Below are 17,975 nucleotides of genomic sequence, written 5' to 3' on the forward strand. Positions count from 1 at the left end.
ACAGTATCATTAGTCTGAAGATCCAGCAAACTGTTACTTCTCAATTTTTTAGAGAAATTGGTAGAATGTATTTCATCTAAAGTTTATGAATATATTTTTAGTATTATACTAACATTTTAAATAAGAATATTGTCCATTTTCCAACTGGCTCTTTTACTCAACTATCTAAATAATTTCAACGATTCTTATTTTAAAAATAACAAGATTTTTTTCAGCCTTTCTAATTTATTTAATTTTTTTCGTTTACGTTTTGTTAAATGAACAAATATAAAAACCAAGTGGACTCCTAAAAAATTAAGTTCATCTGGAATCATATTTGTACTCCTAATACAATAATTTCTCATTTCTATAACAGTTTTGAATTATCGCTGTTTTATATTATAAAAAACATTATAATTTCCAGGTAGAGATTTTAAAATCCTACGAAATCGAAGTGCAACAACTGAGAGGCAGGACGTCAGAACAGGAAAAAACCCTCCAACAGATGAAGGACCAGCAAGCTCAAATGATCGAGGCCGAGGCCAGCCTCAAAAACGAAACCAAAAGACTGCTCAACCTCATAGGTACTTCCCAGGGATAAGCTCATCAATCGACGCGACTTGAATTCTATCTCTTTACAGCATTAGAAAAAGAAAATCTGCAACACATGCAAAGGTTACACAGGCAAGAGTTGTTGGACAAAGAACGACAATTGAAAAACACTCTGAATCAGAAACGGATAGAGGTGGCTATGTATTGGGAGGAGAAGCTACTGCACGAGTGCTCCAGACTGAAGGAGGAGTTGGAGCAGATCCACGACGAGGAGAAATACGTCGCGATGGAGACAGTGCGGAAAGAAAAAGAAGAAGAATTCCGGAAGAGACAGAATGAGTGGGAGAAAAAGTTGAAGGAATGCTTAAAGGAGGTACGGCAATACTTTGAACAGCTTGGTACTTATGAGGTAACATATGAGGTTTCCATCGAAAAAAATTAGAAAACCCTATACATTCATTGGAATTTCTCTAAATACCTTTCGCTGCATTCGAATAATGCAAAAATAATCGCTCAAGCAATGATAACAATGTAAATACAGTCGATATATAATTAATTTTCTTAGAAAAGGAATAGTTGGGACTAACATATATGCCACGTTATACACATTGTCTAGGTAGTCTTATGTAGAAATTCTCAATCACCATTTTCATCCTGTATTTGGATTGGACCAATAATTAGATCAATTTGATGCTGTAAATTTTTTATAATTTATTTATTACATTATTACTAGTCATTGATGACTAACCTACGATTTGTGTTTACGGTTTAACTTAAACCTAGATATATATCTAGGAGGACGCATAGGCCCTCTCTTAGTCTATGGTGTAATAATATTTGTGTATTAACACTACAGTTCTTTTTTTAAATGCACCGCACTGCAAGATCAAATGGTTAGATTCTTTTGAGTCTGTGTCCTGTTTTGGTGTTATCCAAAAGTTGCAATATTTCAATATTAGTATGAGAATGGAGTCTTTCGTCATGTCTCCTTGCAATTCTTTTGATTTCCTGGGTGACAGTCGGTATCTGAAGGTCTCGATGTAAATAATCAGTTCTGTAATAACTTGGTGCGTGCATCTACAATACTTCTCCGGACTTTGTTCTGAAAACATCCCCATAATTGTGTTCGGTATATCAATATTGATTTCAATATTTACTTATATAATAGCAATTTATTATGTACCGATAGTTGTGATTTTCTTCCAATTAATCAATTCAATTCTTTTGATGCCTTTTTTTCGAACATGTAATATTGTACTCTTTGTGCTCATAAATTAAAATCAATTTTGGAAGACGCAGATGTTGTTGATGCTGTTGATTATTGTTCAGAACAATACAAAAGACATTTGTCATAGTGTATTAGTCAAGTATGCTCTTTTATAATTGAAGCTATAAATTACAGAGGTTTTCAAAAAAAAAAAGAGCTCTTTAGGTTTTGTGACTTTAATATTCATGTTTTTGAGTGTGCTAAATCAATTTTGTCATAAGGGAATACGTTTCTTGGCCGTTTAAGTAACTATGTTGAACTAGTTATTACATTAAAATAAAGGCGACTAGACTTGGAAAACATTAGTCTAGTTTCCAACTATCAATAGTAATTTTGAACGATATCTAATAAATCTTCACTGGCACAAACTGAAATCTTTTCTTCTTCCCAGTGAGGTTACTCTTTATAGCCATATATAGTTTTAAAGCTTATGGGAAGCATCTGGAAGATCTGTGTGAAGCGTCCAACAGTAATTTGATGTCATTGAGATGTTTCAATTTCCTTTTATCCTATCACACACATCTACCAGAAAGTAATCTCAGGCTAGTAGTTTTAGACTCATTGGGTAACCAAAAGCTTAAAATGCTCTTTGGACGACTTTAAAAACAATCCATCCTTCTTATCGAGGATCCCTCATGATCCAGATAAAACGAAAACACATTTATTCACCTTAATTGCTTCATCAATGTATGGAAGGATCTATAGGAATGGAAACATAAAAACCTCCTTTATGAGACAGAACTGTCAATTCAATTATATGAACTAGTGAATAAAACGCTTAGGAATCAAATTTTCTAAATACTGATGTCATGGACTTTGTTCCATATTATTTATATTTTTTGTTGCAGACTTATATTAAATACAATTGGTCATGAATACATATTACATCCCCTCATATAGAGGTAGATTTCAGACATCTATCTGATTAACATATCACTAAACCAAGCTTTCTTATAACAAAAAATCCTTTAAAAGAAAATATTATGCTTGTAGATCGAACATCTGAAAAAAGCTCTGGACGAGAAAGATGAATATTATCATGACGAACTCATCAGCGTCAGGACCAAAACAGACAGAGACATCATGGAACTACGAAGGCTCATGGACAAAATTGATATGACACACCACGACAACTATGATAAACTTGTCGAACAACATGAGCACGAAATAGGTATGGTTTAAAACATCCATGGAAACAGTTCTACTAATAATTACCATCGTTGCTATTTTGTTTACAGAAAAATTAAATCACGAACACGAGCTAAAGATAAAAGAGCTGGAAGAAACCTGGAAAAATAAAGTTTTCGATGTCTCCGCCAACCTTGAAGAAGTCAAACGACAGATGGAGCAAGATTCTGAAGAGAAAATCGAAACGTTGATACAACAACATAGAGATGAATTAGGTAATTTTTTTAAATTTATTTATTAGACTGTTACTAGTTGTTGCTGACTCACCTACAATTGCTCTTTACATTGACTTAAATCTAGGTATATCCAGGATGACACATCGGTCCTATCTTCTAAGTCTCTGGTATAATAACGTTTATATATTAACACTACTGTTTTTTTATTAACTGCACCTCACTATACTACACTACAGAATATCAAATGGTTTGATTCCTTTAAGTCGACGTCCTGCTCTGATATTATCCAAGAGTTGTATTACTTCGATATTGACTTATTGGAGTCTGTCTCCTTGCAATTTTCTTGGTAACAGCCGGTGTTTGAAGGTCTCGATGTAAGTAATCAGTTCTGGAGTATATCGGTGCACTTATAATACTTCTCAGGACTTTCTTCTGGAAAACTTCTATTGTATTTATATTAGTTTGCAGAAGTCCCGCTACCATTTTCGTTGCGCGCCATCTTGATTATGTGTTTTAACCCAGTTTCCCTTTAACCAATGTGTTTTGTTGGTGTCCGAATTTTATTATGGATAAATATACGCCACAAGAACGATCAGAAATAATGACAATATTTATGGAAAATAATCGTTCCATTATTGCCAATCAGCGGAAATTGCGTCGGTAAAAAAGTATACTTAACGTCCAGTGTCTCACAAAACCACAATTTATCGTTTACATGCGAACTTTCGACAGTACAGTACGACAGCAGACATGCCTCGTTCTGGAAGACAACGGACGTCTCGTAACGCTGAAAATGTGGCCCTGGTGTGCGATAGTGTTGCAAAAGCTCCAGAAACATTAATTTGGAGACGTGGTTCACAGTTACACATTTCTACACGCAGTTTAAGGCGAATTTTGAAAACTGAAGGAAAAACTTCAAAAAAAAGATTTGAAAATGTTCTCGTACAAAATTCAATTAGTCCAAAAATTCTCAGTGGCCACGTCAATAAACAGAACAGTCGGTTTTGGGAACACAGAATCCTCAATTAATTCATGAAACATCACTGTATCCACTAAAAACAACTGTATGGTGTGGTATTCATGTTGGAAACATCATTGATCCCTATTTTTTTGGAAGTTTTGTAGTTACTGTTACTGCTGAACGGTATCTGGACATGATTCGAAATTTTCTTGTGCCTTCAATGAAAGAGCAAGGACTCAACATCCTGAAAGACAATATTCGTCACGAAATTGAAGAAATTCAGCCTCAGATGTTGCAGGACGTCATGAAATATGCCAGTCACGGTCACCATTTAGCCGATACAATCTCTCAATCATAACGAAAAAAAATTAAAGAACAAATAAACTTCTTATGAAAACCAAACTTACTTATCTTTTCCTTGAGCAAAGTTATAGGCAATCAAAATAGTAGTCGGACTTTTACCCTACTTTATATGTTTCAATACTTGCTTATATGATAACAATTTATTATGTACTGTTTATTATATAATTGTGTTTTTCTTTCTATCATCCAACACATTTTTAAAAATTAGGTAATGACGCCCAAATGTTAACTACATTTTCTTTCATCAGAACCAGTGATTCCATCAAAAAAAAAATAAATAAATAAAAAGAGAGTGCCTAATTGTCAGCTTAGCACAATAAATATAAATAGAGGTTCAATAAACATTATCTGAGATGGTGCATTCGACAAAAGTAATCGAGATAAAAGCATGGTAAATTATGTGCATTCATTTTGTTGTCGCTCTGTAAATAAAAAAATCGAGGGTTGCAAGCCAAGCCTATAGAATATGTGATTTCTTAAATGAACTGTGAATAAATAGGAATAGAAAGCTCTGAACCCAAAATATACATATAATCTATAGCTTTAGAATAAAGAAACAATTGATTACTATTACCAATTGATCAAAAATTAATTATATTGATTTTTATACGTACCTTACATTTTTTAATATATATTTATCACATTATGTTTTCAATATTGTAATAGATGAAGGCGACATATTTTCATTCTATTTTTGCAGACTCTCAATGGCAAAACTTAATTCACCAAAAGGAGGAAGCCGCGCGACTTTTAGAAGAGGAATACATCACAAAATACAAAACACTGGAGGAACAGTTCTACTCCCAAAAAAACTCCCACGGATCCAGGGAGGTGGAATTATTGAAGACTATTGACGCGCTGAAAAACGAACTGCAAAGCAAAGAGTCCACCTTGGAGGACCTTCAAAGTAACGTGGACACGTTGGAAGGAGGCGTCCAAGTCTTGAACCAGGAAATAGCTCAACAGACGGATTATATGGGCAAGGTTCGAAACGAGGCTGAACAAAAAATCAGGTAGGTCATGTTTACATATAATGTTTTTATGGCTGTATATATATTAGCTTTATTTACAAATCCATAGTTTCATATCCATAGAGTCATTCGATACATTAACCAATTTTTTAAGTATAAAATAATAATAATTAAACTAAACCAATCAGAGATGTTATGATGTATTTCTGGTTAAAATATAATGTGTAAATTTAAATTGTTTTAATAAATTGTGGCCTTCAGCGCCCCTCGCATTCGCCATTTGATTTTGTTAATTATTAAACATGTTTATTGTATTAAAATGTTTTAAGTTTGAAAAGATAATAATTAAACTGAACCCACTAGAGCTGTTATGATATATTTAGTATAAAAAATAAATTATATATACTTAATTATACCACTATATATTGTAGAAATTGTAAAATATTTCAATTCAATAAAGCTCTGACACATTTTTATTAGGATATTTATATATTTTATTTAAATTGACAGATTTATATTTATTTTTATTTATAAAAGTTAGTTTACAATATCTAATCAGATAAAAAATTATCAGTAATAAACTAACAATATTAATTGGTACCTCAGGCATTCACCATTTCATTATGAATTAATGTACATGTATATAGTTATACAGTTAATTTTTCCAAAATCTTGCATATTGTTTGAATTAATATTATGATAAAATGACGGTGTAATGGAAAAGTCCAATTTTGTTGTTTCTAATAAAGAAAAATATATCCTAGCAGCTCACATAAAATAATTAATTTCTTTTAATTATTGAATAGTATTTTTTTTTATGTTTTTTCAGTATTTATTCTAAGGACCTAACTTCGGATACAACCTGCCTACTACTCATTTATCCTGCCATTTCATATTTTCTGTCCCAGTCCACGATACAAACCATTGCGTTCATTTTAATTTCCATTCTCCATTATATCGTTAACAAAAAATAGACATAGACGACAATTGGACACTAAACTATCGTTTTGCATGTTTTGTAATGCTTTATATATTGTTTCGTTTTGTGATCGTGTTCGTTAAGTTATAATCTATATATATAAGAATATCTAAATCGTCTGTGATATCTTCCGAGATTTTGAATCATCGAAACTGCGAGAAGGAAAACAAAGTAGTATAGGAAAATTGCAGCAAAATTTTATGAGAACCCTAATGGTCCTTGTTCCTTTTTTTAATTTAGAAGCTTACATGAAACCCTTGCTCAATTGTTAGAGGAGAGGGAGAAGGAGAGGGAAGCCTTTAGAATTAAGTTTATGGGATCTCAGAAGCAGAGCCAAGAAACAATTGAACATCTACAAAGGAAATGTACATGTCTTACAAAACTGTAAGTAAATTATTATTTATTTTACACAAAATATTACGCACGTAATAAGTACATAAACGAGACATTAATATTTTAAGGTTATGCTGTTAACAGCTGGGCTATTTTATCGGGAAAATTCGTGTATTTTCAGAATTTGATGAAATTATAACGAAATATCAACTTCAAGTTGTTCGTTAAATGATTTTAAAGCATTTATATTCCGTTAGGTTAGGTGTTGGGTAACAAAAATCCAGTTCTTGGGAATCCTGACATGCGCACAAGGATTCGAATGTACTACGTTGCCAGTTGTTGAAAATTTTACATATATTGGAAGAATAAAATATAAATAGAATAAATTATCATGAATTCACTAATTAACCTAATATTCCTGTTTTTCATATCCTATAAAGTAAAAAATCTAATATGAAAAACCTATCTGTAAGGAATTAATTAAGCTCTAGTTGGACGAATACTTGTCGTAGGAAAATCAAGATATTTCCTCTAGTACCACGACTTTTATACTAATTTTGGATTAGGAAAAATGAATATGATAAATAAACATTTTATTATTATGAATTTTGATCAGCGATATATATTGGTTATAACGCGAATTATAAACTAATGAAAAGAACTGTCGAAAAACCTAACCTAACCGTGTTAAATTTGCTAGCTTTGTTTTTCTATTGTCGGTTTTGTTTTCAACAAATTAAAAATATGTAATTTTCTACGAGAAATCAGAAAGTTATGAAATACGAGAATTATTGGAAGGAGACCCACCTTACACTCTCAAACTTGCGAATAGCTTAGCAGATAATGAATCACTAACCTTTCCAGATGCTTAAATGCGATGGGAAAGATCCAGAAGAAATGAAAATGGAACTGGTTATAAAAAGTCGATCTAATACAATAATCTCAAACGTAAAAAGCCATGAGATAGTTCAGGAGGGCCATAAGGTGATGAGCATGCTTCAACCTTAATAGCATCTGAAACATGGTTTCAACAATCCAAATGTGGTTATTTCAACGCTAAAAATAAAAACGTCCTAATAGGCCTAAAACCTTTAAAGATGCGGAATTGCATGAGTTACAGAATGAAGACCAAACCTAAAGATAGAAACAATTGGTGGAAAAGTTGAATGTGAGCCGGAGTCTCAATTTATGAACGATTACAAGCGATCTGTATCTCAAGTCGTTCAGAATTTCTTCCGTACCGAAACCTCCATTATATGTCCACTCGACAAAGAGCCAATAAGACATCCTTTTGCTAGACACGTGTTTTCTGTTTGTCGGTACCTTTCTTATATTGGCCTAGACCGGACATTCATTAAAATGCAATATACTATATTGTATCAAGTCATAACTCATTTACCACGTTACAAATATTACAAAGACAGTTAAATGATCTAGTACATAAGAGCCATAAACTATACAAAAGGAAAAATAATATTCTTAGATATAAACAAATGTAATTACGTAGCAACAGCAATGATTATTTATTAATACGTCTATCATATAATGTTAATATAACGAATAATATAGATTATGTCTTTTTAGATTTGAAGAAGTGCGTCAGCGCTATGAACGACGAGAGTCGCGTCAAGAAGACCTCAACATCATCTCCGATCTGAAGCAAGTCATAGCCGAGCAAGAAAAAGACCTCGCCTGCATCAACGAAGAGAAACGCTACTTCCAGATGAGACTGATGCAACTCGAGCGCCATCTAGAACAACAACAATCGTCCGTAGACGAAGAAGACTACGAGGACGCGGAATCCTCGAGAATGGACAGCAATCAGGACGGAGCTACCGCATCTAATCCCCAATATTCAATTCAACCCAGGCCCTTCTTCCTACCGCCTAATCCCAACGATCCCAATTTCATGCCGTCTAGTCAGAACGGTCCCATATTCATCCCGCCAACGATACCGGAAGCCGAAGAATAAAATAAGTACACATAAGTTTCATGTGGCGAAATATTAGTGTGTTCTTTTGTCGTGCTGAATTTGTCTTCGCTTGTGCGGGAGATCGATACATTTTTTATAAAAATGTTTATTATATATCGAGGTTAATTTAGGTTTAAGGCATTTTAAAACACACACTATAAGTTTACGTTTTACTGTTTCCCTAAGTTTTTTTTTGCACTCTATAATATCTCCTCTTAAAATTTATTCTTAATATTTGTATCTTTTCTGTACGAAATAAAAATATAATTGTAATGAGATTTGTCTTTGCTAATAACCCGTCTTCTCTCCTTAAAATTAGTAAAGCAACTCGTCACATTTACCTACACATGAATAAAGTAATTACTTACATAATACACTATAGATATTCTGTCAAAAAGTAAAGAGAATTGATTGGGTGACAATATCAAAAACATTATCCGAATAAGGTCATTTTCAACGCTCACATAATGGCAAAAACTCAAATTATTACGTTAGTTAAATCAGAGCTTTTAGCGCATCCACCATATAGTCTAAACATTTCGTCATTCGAAAATGTTCCTTTTACTTAAACTTTGCAATCGTAATTACTTATATAGTGTTCTATATTTAATTGTTGGAAAAGTAGATTACTTTTTGTGAATCTAATAGTTTTTAAAGCTTATAAAAAGTTTTATAAACAAAGTGTTTTTAAGTATTATATTTTTAATAAAAATTCAGAAAAGGAAATATAATATTTATCATTTTCTAAGTTTGAATTTTCATAATGGCAAATCCTTACTTTTGTTAAACCACTAAATTATTTATGAGTTTATGTTAATACCTGTCAACACAAGCAAAAACAATGTACTAATTAAAAAAAAACATCAAACGCCAAAAACAAAAACATTTAACTTATTCATAAACCAACTTATACACATACAGATAAACCCTCAATCGTTCCATCACCACCCAGCATAACTTAATTACTGGCAAAGACTCATTATACAAACAAAAAGAACTGAATAATTATGAATAATACTACTTCAAACTCATTATCAACGAAAACAAGAAAAATAAGAGAAAAGCTACTTTGATAAGTGCGTTTACTAATAAATAAAATAAAGTACAACTAAATAAGTCATCTAGAGACTCAGGGTTGAAACAACATTTAAAAAGGTTAACTCTAAATACAAACATTACAGTTTAAAAAATTATAACTGCAACAAAGTCTACATGGAATAAACAAACAAAAAAATATAACTATGACAAGTGAAGAAAGTCTGAATGTCGTCCAGAAAAAAACAAAAGCTTTTTCACTTCACTCATATCAAAATATTCATTCAGTCCAAGGTTTCTGTATTTTTTAACTCCATTTATAATATTTCTCATTGTTTTTAGAAGAGGCTTCAACATCGGAAATCACTTCTTCATTTGAGTGAAACTTCAATTCCTGAAACATTTTTTTAGTTCTTCAAACAGCTAGTAATCCTTCGAAGTAAATTCACGACAATATGGTGAATGATAAGAGAATTCCAAGTGCAATTAGTTACCTATTAACCTATTTGCAATAAAGAAGGTTTTGAATATGCTTTTTTTATATATGCTTATATATCAATGAAATGTATGACTAACACAAAAATAATCTAAACGGTGTTACAATAACGTTTTTTATTCAAAAATCAACAATTAACAACCTGAGTGAAGTTCTTTAAAATAAAGTGTGCTCTGAAAGTATAATTTTCTCGACAAAAGTGCTGAAGAGAAAAAAGTTTTAATATTCATCATTTTCGAAAGGATGATTAGGATGTCCAGCTCCCCTGAAATAATAAAGCTGGTTAAACTCGACATTTCACTAGGTTCTTAAACACTTACTCTGAATGCTGGCATACCCTGCCATTGCAATCGAACGTATCCAAAACAGCAACATCACTGGCGTCGAGTTCGAAGTCAAAAATATTAATATTTTCGGCTATTCTGGATTTGGTTACCGATTTAGGGATTGGTACCACGCCAAGTTGATGTAAATACCTACAAAAAGAAAATGTATAAATGAGACTTTTTGTGCTGAAGAACATGATATCAAATTACCTTAAAATTACTTGTGCGGGACTTTTGTTGTATTTTTTGGCTACTTCGAGAATCTTTGGTTCTTGTACTAAAATTGGGTCACCAGGTTTGGCCCATGGCCTATCGGGAGAACCCAGGGGACTGTAAGCGGTGATGACAATGTCTTGAGATTTACAGAAGGCAGTCAATTTCTTTTGGTTGAGATATGGATGGCATTCAACCTAAAATATTACATTGTATATTTCTCGGTTTACGCTATGTCTTAAAGTATTATTTACTTGATTGGTGACTGGTTTAACAGCAGCATTCTGAAGCAATCGTTCTAGTTGTCGCTTGTTGAAATTCGAGACACCAATTGACCTAGCCAGGCCCTTTTTGTGGATTTCCTCAAAAGCTTTCCATGTGTCTACGTAGTCGATATCACTGTAAAGCGTCTTGCCATCGGGTCCCTTTGGCGTATATTCTTCACCTTGCTAAAATATACATTTCGAGTTAATTTTCACAAAATAAGTATTTCAAACATACTATATAAACCACATTTATCTTAATTAAGTAACATACAAAATGTACAGGGTCAATATTTGTTTTTATTGATACTATCTATGAAGAGATTTATTTGTTACTGATATCAAAGACATTTCAACATAGAACGTTCCTATAGAAACGGCAACCGACTTTTAATTTCATCAAGTTTTATCAGCTAGATTCGAAAACATATTAACAAAAAAGTGCTCGCTACTGATAACAACGTAAATTTAGCATATTAAGAATTGACGTTGTACACCAAAATTCCACTCATTGCCGGATTTTTGGTCTTGGTTCAAGTATTGTGTAAATATTAATTTGAAAAATGTTGGTTTTGATAACAATTTGTTATAAAAAAATAATTCCGCTTCATTTTTCTTTAAATTTAATTTGAATTTTATGTAACAGGATGTCGTAATATTCCAAAAATAATTATAAAAGAGATAATGTGGAAAATTTTATTTAATTATATACATTGATTGAATTGATTCAATTGTTTAAAAAAATTTTTAAGATTTTCTTATTTTTAGATATCGAAAAATTGATTTGAAATTAAGGAGAAACAATTTAAAAAAAAGTGAACTTAATATTTTTATCTCAATGTCCAACACCCATGAAAGATAAATATTTAAATGGCTTTTTGAATAATTCAATCTTACTTTTATTTAGTCGTGGGTAAGTTAATATATATTCTCTATAATAACATTTATGACAAACTTAAATACATACCTTGAAGGCTGTGGGCCAGTGAATAAGGTAAAGGTCAAGATAATCGAGACCCAGGTATCCCAAACTTCTCCTGATGGTCGGTTCCACCAAGTCGGGTCTCATCAAGTTACACCATAATTTGCTGGTGACGAACAAGTCTTCCCTCTTCACGACGCCTTCGTCAATTTTAGCTTTTATTCCCGCTCCTACCTCTTCTTCGTTGAGGTAATACAAGGCACAGTCAAGATGACGGTAACCGGCATCGATGGCATCTTTGACGGCTTGTGTTACTTCACCAGGCTTGGACTGTTAATAAAAAAAATAATTAGTTATTTTTATGTAGGCTACAAAAAATCGCATGAACGGTTAAAATCTCACATCACAGCCAGAACGTTTAGAGTCAAAGAACAGGAAGCCTACTCTACAATAAAAGAAGCTAAAGCAGGTGTAACACAAGGAAGTGTATTGGGGCCAATTCTTTATTTACTCTACAAGTGTGATATACCACAAATGGAAAATATCATGATGGCTACATTTGCTGATGATACTACGATTCTCGCTGTCGCAGACAATAGTGAAGAAGCCTCACAAAAATTACAATGGGCAATATAAATATTTGGACAATAACTATTCACGAACGTAAACCTGTGCATGTGCAGTTCAGGTATAATCAGACAGCACAGCACCAATAACAAGAAGAAAAGAAAAGAACTGTGTTAAAATAGAAGAAAATTCATTGGTTAATTGGAAGAAATTATAATACGTTACTATTAAACAAGCAAGTATTGAAACCTATATGGACAAGTTCAATTATGGGGATGTTCCGCGAAAAGTAATATACATAAAGTACAAGTTTTCCAGAAAAAGATCCTGAGAAGTGTTGTAGGTGCATCTAGATACCATTGGACTGATTACTTAAATTGAGACCTTCAGATACCGATTGTCACTGAGGAAATCAGAAAATTGCAAGGAGATATGAAACTGGAGTATATATAGCTTTATTACAACTCTTCAGATAAATCCTCAAAAGAATCTAAGCACTTAATCTTGTGTGCTGAGATGTATTTAATAGAATATCAGCGGTGTTAATGTATATGAGCTGTTAAAACATTTACCGGTGATAATATATCGAGAAAAACAAGCAATAGCAAGTAAAAGAAACACAATCATCCACTCATATGATAACTGTCGACATGGATAACATTTTGATTCAATACAACATATACCAATTTAGCGATCAATGCCTATTGAAATAAATACATTCTAATTTTTAAAAAATCCCAAACTTTAAATACAGACAGAGTTTTGTTATTTTATTTAGATTTTTTAATAAAAAATATTTAATTATTCAGGAAATATGGATACTCAGTGTTAAGATAGCTGAAAACAACTAATATTCTATATTCAACAATATTCAATACATACAATAAAATGACTCCTAGATAAAAGATAAATTTCCAAATAACAACAATAGGTAAACAAATGTTGTCACTTACTTTCCACGTACCGAGACCCAGAGCGGGCAACAGTTTACCATTATTCAGGACAACGTTAGGTACTTTAGGTGGCATGTTTCGCGATCCTGCAAGTGTCTAATCTAGCGTTAACACAACCGAGAACACCTCGAATAACTGCGTTAGCGCCATGTGTTCGGAGTTTTATATAATTTCAAGGTCATCCAAAAATAACCGCGAATGCGTATTGTTTCCATTTATCTATGATTTTGAGGAGCGTCATCCTATTCTGTCAAAATAGATGTCTAGTTCAATGAAACCGACGAGTATTTACACAGAAAAAAATTAAAATAGGTTATGTAATGTTTTTTAGTTTCTTTATTGGTAACTGTATATGTAATTTTGAAGTATTGTGGTTAATTGTTACTAGGTATTATAATTAAGTATACGTAAATAATATAATAAGTATTATGTTCGATATCAATAACAAAATTAACAATAATCAAGTGGAAATATTTCGATGTTTCAGTTACTACTTGTGAGAAAATCATCTCAAGTTGTTAACCAACGTCAGAAAATAAAGATATTATCTCGAATATGTTTCTGAAAATCTGTACTTGGTTTCCAAGAGTGTTGTTTTTTTTTTCGGTATTCGAATAACAATTTCGGAGAATATAATCATTTTTTATAAATGTAGTGTGACATTAGGCATCAGTGTTGCCATATGTAAAAGATTTTCCCTATATTTGGGAAAATTAACATTTCATATAAAAACAATTTTATATGAGAATACTTAAAATTTCTTCTGGGACTATATTCAAGGAAACATATATTTATTACGGATATAATATTGTGGATTACTAGATTTAAATACAATTTATTATATTTATATAAGTAAATTAAATGAAGAATATCAAAATTATTCCTTAATGTTTTACTTTTTGACATATCAGCAAATAAAATAAAATATATTAGGAAAAAAGGGGATTCAACTTGAGAAAAACATAAAAGATATATTTTATGTTTGATACTACAATGTTTTTGCCAACAATGTTTGTTGGAAATACAATTTTTTTTTATTTGAACTTTTCTAACATAATTACTACCCCTATTTTAACGTCATTTTAATTGGTTCCTCTATACATAAAAAATTTATAAACAAAGTTAACAATAAAGATATATTTGAAAGTTTCTTACGTACTAATATTACTAGGATTTACTAATAGTAAGGTATCATCATTGTGATTTTTAATTTTCCAGTTACACTCAATAAAAGTGCAGAAAATATACTTGGCAATCCTGGAAGGTAAGGAATATATAAGAGAATACATTTGTTAAATAACTATGAACAAATTTATCAAATTTATTATTCGCAAAATTGTTTTGTTACAAATTTTCTACCTATAAAAATGGAGTAAGATGATTTATTGTAATTCTTTAAAAGGATAATGCTTATGACCCATACCACTGAAATATAAGAACACTTTTTTATGAACAAATTAATAATTTTGCGGATTAACTTACTCATGGAATGGATGATATCTCATATTACAATCCAAACCATCCATAACTCTCATGTCCTTTATATTTAGTTCAAAGTTAAATATATCGAAGTTCTCTGCGATTCTTTTCTCGTTCGAAGATTTCGGTATTGGTACCACACCCTTTTGTGTCAAATATCGTAACACTATCTGGAAATATTTTTATTATTAATCATATTAGATGCATTTTCATCATTTCGCTTCCATAATAAGTGATGGTTATAGAATGAGTAGAGTTACAGAAAGAAAATTAACACGTGAAACTCAAAAAGAAAGAAGGGTGGTCTATACTTCTAGAATGACTCTTCCAAAAGGGAATAAAAATGGAATGAGATCCCAAAAGAAGGAAAATCTATCAATAAAGGTAAGGTAAGGTAAATCCATAAGAGGAGTGGTAAGTCCATAAAAAATTTGCGCAAACAAGGTTATTAGCACCATCGAGTATATTCAAGAATTACCTGAGCTGGGGTTGCTTTATACTTTTTCGATAGATCAATTATAGTTTTATTTTCAATTAATATTGGTTCAGAGGGTTTCGCCCAAGGTCGATCTGGTGACCCTAATGGACTATAAGCTGTTATCACAATATTTGAACGTTTACAGAATTCAACCAAGTCTGTTTGCGTTAAGTAAGGATGCAACTCCACCTAAAATAGTGACATTTCTTTTATATCGTCGGTTTTATTTATCGTGAAATATGCCCAACCTGATTAGTAACTGGTATTATTTCTGCGACATCTAAGATCCTTTTTAGCTGATTTATGTTAAAGTTGCATACGCCTATACATCTTGTTAGTCCCTTTTTACAGACTGCTTCCATCGCCTTCCAGGTATCAACATAATCCACATCGCTAAATACAGTGTCACCTTTATCATCTTTTGGTGATAAAATATCACCTTCCTGAAATAACCCTGAACATAATCAATGGAAAAACGACTTTGTTTTTTGAACAGTAGCTAATAAACCAGGAATTAATTATTTTTATCACTGCCATCTATCAGTCATCTTTGTCATAAACTCAACCGACATTTTAAATGTGACAGATGTCATTTTAAGACGACAGATATAGAATCTAGATTAATTTGTTTGATAAATGCCTATTCTGTGAATATATTTTCAACATTTTTTTTATTTTTGTTTAAAATGATGTTATTGGCTACCTTGAAAAAGGAAAGGCCATCAACATCGACTATTACATAGCATTGTTGGACCGTTTGAAGTACGAAATCGTATTTTGAAGTAAAGCACAAAAATGGTATCGAAAATATCGCTATAATCAGTGTTATCACCCTTGAACGGAAAACTAATTTTGCCAAAAAAATGTGTTTACTATGGTAGGCCGGGGACTTTTCAATTGATCTGTTAGGATAAAACAATTAATAGGAAAAATAGGAAGAAAGTGATAATATTAACAGTATGGGAACAGGAAATGAAAAACACGGAATCATATAGATACCACAAAAGTTAAAAGAATATAAAAGAAAGAAGGAATAATAAATATAAATCAAAAAATGCAGTAAATTACTAAAACCATATCAAACAGTACTAAAGGAAAGTCAGATAAAGAAATGGCCACATAAGATAAGAGGATAGAAGGAAGACGTAGAAGAAGAAAAATGAACAAAAGAAAATAAAACAAATGTATAACAAGAAAAATAACAAATGGTTACAAAGTACTAACTCTAAGAAAATAAAATTTAAGATACAAAAAATATGACAAGATATCAAAAAAAAAAGAATCGTAAAGATCTTAACAGAAAACTCAAAGAACCAATAAAACAAGAGAACATAGAATGGTAACAAATGTGAAACAAAAGAAATCAGTATGGATGAAAAAAAAACTGAATGTTAAAGCAATCATTCATAGATACAATATAAGGAGGTAAAATATAATTAATTAAGTTTTCAATAAATATTTCTTTATAAATAAGTAATAAAAAATGACGAAACCGATATAAATGGCAATGCGCATGTGCGCATATAGCCAATGATAACATAATTTACACCAATCTCTCTCAATAAATGCTTATTCAAATTAATAAATAATTCCTGGATCAAAGACATTGTTTACCGCAAAAGCTGTAGGCCAGTGTATCAAGTACAAATCAAGATAGTCAAATCCAAAATTACTCAAACTTCGCTTAATCGTCGATTCGACCAAGTCAGGCCTCATTGAATTGCACCATAATTTGCTTGCGACAAAAACGTCCTGTCTTTTAATGACTCCTTCAGCAATTTTCGCACGTATGCCTTCTCCCACTCCTTCCTCATTACCATAAAATAAAGCACAGTCAAAGTTGCGATAACCTGTATCTATCGCGTGCTTAATAGCTTCCTTAACATCTTCCTTATTTGCCTGAAATATATCGCGGTTTGTTAATATAAAATATTGTAATGAAATGGTGGAGGATCTCTAGATAATGTTAAATTATTCGTACTAATTACTTACCCGCCAAGTACCTAAACCAATCGCTGGTATCGAAACACCATTATTTAACGTAACTTTGGGTACACAAGAGGCCATAATTTTGAACTAATTATGGCTAATTCATATTTTATTATTTAATACGACACATTATGTGTAGAAAAACAAACATGATTTTCATCACATTTTTGTTATAAAACAAAATATTTGGAAGCACGTAACAAGATCTATTTTTATATCATCAGAATCTATTAAGAGGTAACTCAGAGTCGGATTTAAATTGATTGTTTTGAAAGTTATATTGATGGTTCATGTATATCTTTCTTAAAAACCTATATATTTTATTAAATACATTTTTTAACAAAACTTATGTCATAAACTAGAAAGAATGTGGGAAAAATTTTTATGTAATTATATTAACTTTAGTATTTAATCATAGATAATTCTAATGATTCTAAAGTTAGTGTGTTACATCACTGATGGAAATGTTATCTTTAGGCCTTAATAAAAAGAAAATTACTAGTAGAACGCTTG

The 17,975-nt window shown here is 31.5% G+C and overlaps 3 protein-coding genes across 5 annotated transcripts in view; 1 reads left to right on the forward strand and 2 right to left on the reverse strand.

Annotated features, from left to right (window-relative positions):
* Positions 1-9,017, forward strand: part of LOC143191610 (uncharacterized) — a 49,609-nt gene extending 40,592 nt beyond the window's left edge. For 2 of the 3 annotated variants that reach the window (XM_076396861.1, XM_076396859.1), the window contains exons 6-12: positions 404-563; positions 621-904; positions 2,792-2,969; positions 3,037-3,201; positions 5,187-5,499; positions 6,677-6,820; positions 8,354-9,017. In XM_076396861.1, coding sequence (XP_076252976.1) covers positions 404-563; positions 621-904; positions 2,792-2,969; positions 3,037-3,201; positions 5,187-5,499; positions 6,677-6,820; positions 8,354-8,741 — 1,632 coding nt within the window. In that variant the 3' untranslated portion in view covers positions 8,742-9,017. Of the gene's footprint in view, positions 1-403; positions 564-620; positions 905-2,791; positions 2,970-3,036; positions 3,202-5,186; positions 5,500-6,286; positions 6,821-8,353 lie in introns of all 3 variants that reach the window. The other variant, XR_013004572.1, reaches the window with a different exon arrangement.
* A 1,356-nt stretch (positions 9,018-10,373) lies between these two features.
* On the reverse strand, positions 10,374-13,677 carry LOC143191617 (aldo-keto reductase 1B). The gene is made up of 6 exons (XM_076396870.1): positions 13,517-13,677; positions 12,042-12,326; positions 11,066-11,260; positions 10,809-11,008; positions 10,593-10,748; positions 10,374-10,537 (listed from the first exon to the last, which is right to left on the reverse strand). Exons 1-6 carry the CDS (start codon positions 13,589-13,591, stop codon positions 10,492-10,494), a joined length of 957 nt encoding a protein of 318 aa, XP_076252985.1. The 5' UTR covers positions 13,592-13,677; the 3' UTR covers positions 10,374-10,491.
* A 1,138-nt stretch (positions 13,678-14,815) lies between these two features.
* Positions 14,816-17,643, reverse strand: LOC143191619 (aldo-keto reductase 1B). The gene is made up of 6 exons (XM_076396872.1): positions 17,466-17,643; positions 17,088-17,372; positions 15,722-15,916; positions 15,474-15,662; positions 14,999-15,165; positions 14,816-14,941 (listed from the first exon to the last, which is right to left on the reverse strand). The coding sequence occupies exons 1-6, from the start codon at positions 17,538-17,540 to the stop codon at positions 14,899-14,901; spliced, it is 954 nt and encodes a 317-aa protein (XP_076252987.1). The 5' UTR covers positions 17,541-17,643; the 3' UTR covers positions 14,816-14,898.
* Positions 17,644-17,975: the final 332 nt, after the last annotated feature.

The sequence above is a fragment of the Rhynchophorus ferrugineus genome, unplaced genomic scaffold (genome assembly GCF_030347505.1).
Source record: "Rhynchophorus ferrugineus isolate W39M unplaced genomic scaffold, kcgeb_rfMv2 rfM2, whole genome shotgun sequence".
Taxonomy (NCBI): domain Eukaryota; kingdom Metazoa; phylum Arthropoda; class Insecta; order Coleoptera; family Curculionidae; genus Rhynchophorus; species Rhynchophorus ferrugineus.

Bases quoted from the DNA above. Each gene is read 5' to 3' on its own strand.
- LOC143191617 (XM_076396870.1), bottom strand. From the start codon at position 13,591: ATGCCACCTAAAGTACCTAACGTTGTCCTGAATAATGGTAAACTGTTG. The intron at 12,327-13,516 runs GTAAGTGACAAC...TTTTATTAACAG, and splicing joins TGGGTCTCGGTACGTGGAAA to TCCAAGCCTGGTGAAGTAAC. The intron at 10,749-10,808 runs GTAATTTGATAT...TTCTTTTTGTAG, and splicing joins CCCGCACAAGTAATTTTAAG to GTATTTACATCAACTTGGCG.
- LOC143191619 (XM_076396872.1), bottom strand. From the start codon at position 17,540: ATGGCCTCTTGTGTACCCAAAGTTACGTTAAATAATGGTGTTTCGATA. The intron at 15,663-15,721 runs GTTGGGCATATT...TCACTATTTTAG, and splicing joins TAATACCAGTTACTAATCAG to GTGGAGTTGCATCCTTACTT. The intron at 15,166-15,473 runs GTAATTCTTGAA...AAATATTTCCAG, and splicing joins ATAAAGCAACCCCAGCTCAG to ATAGTGTTACGATATTTGAC.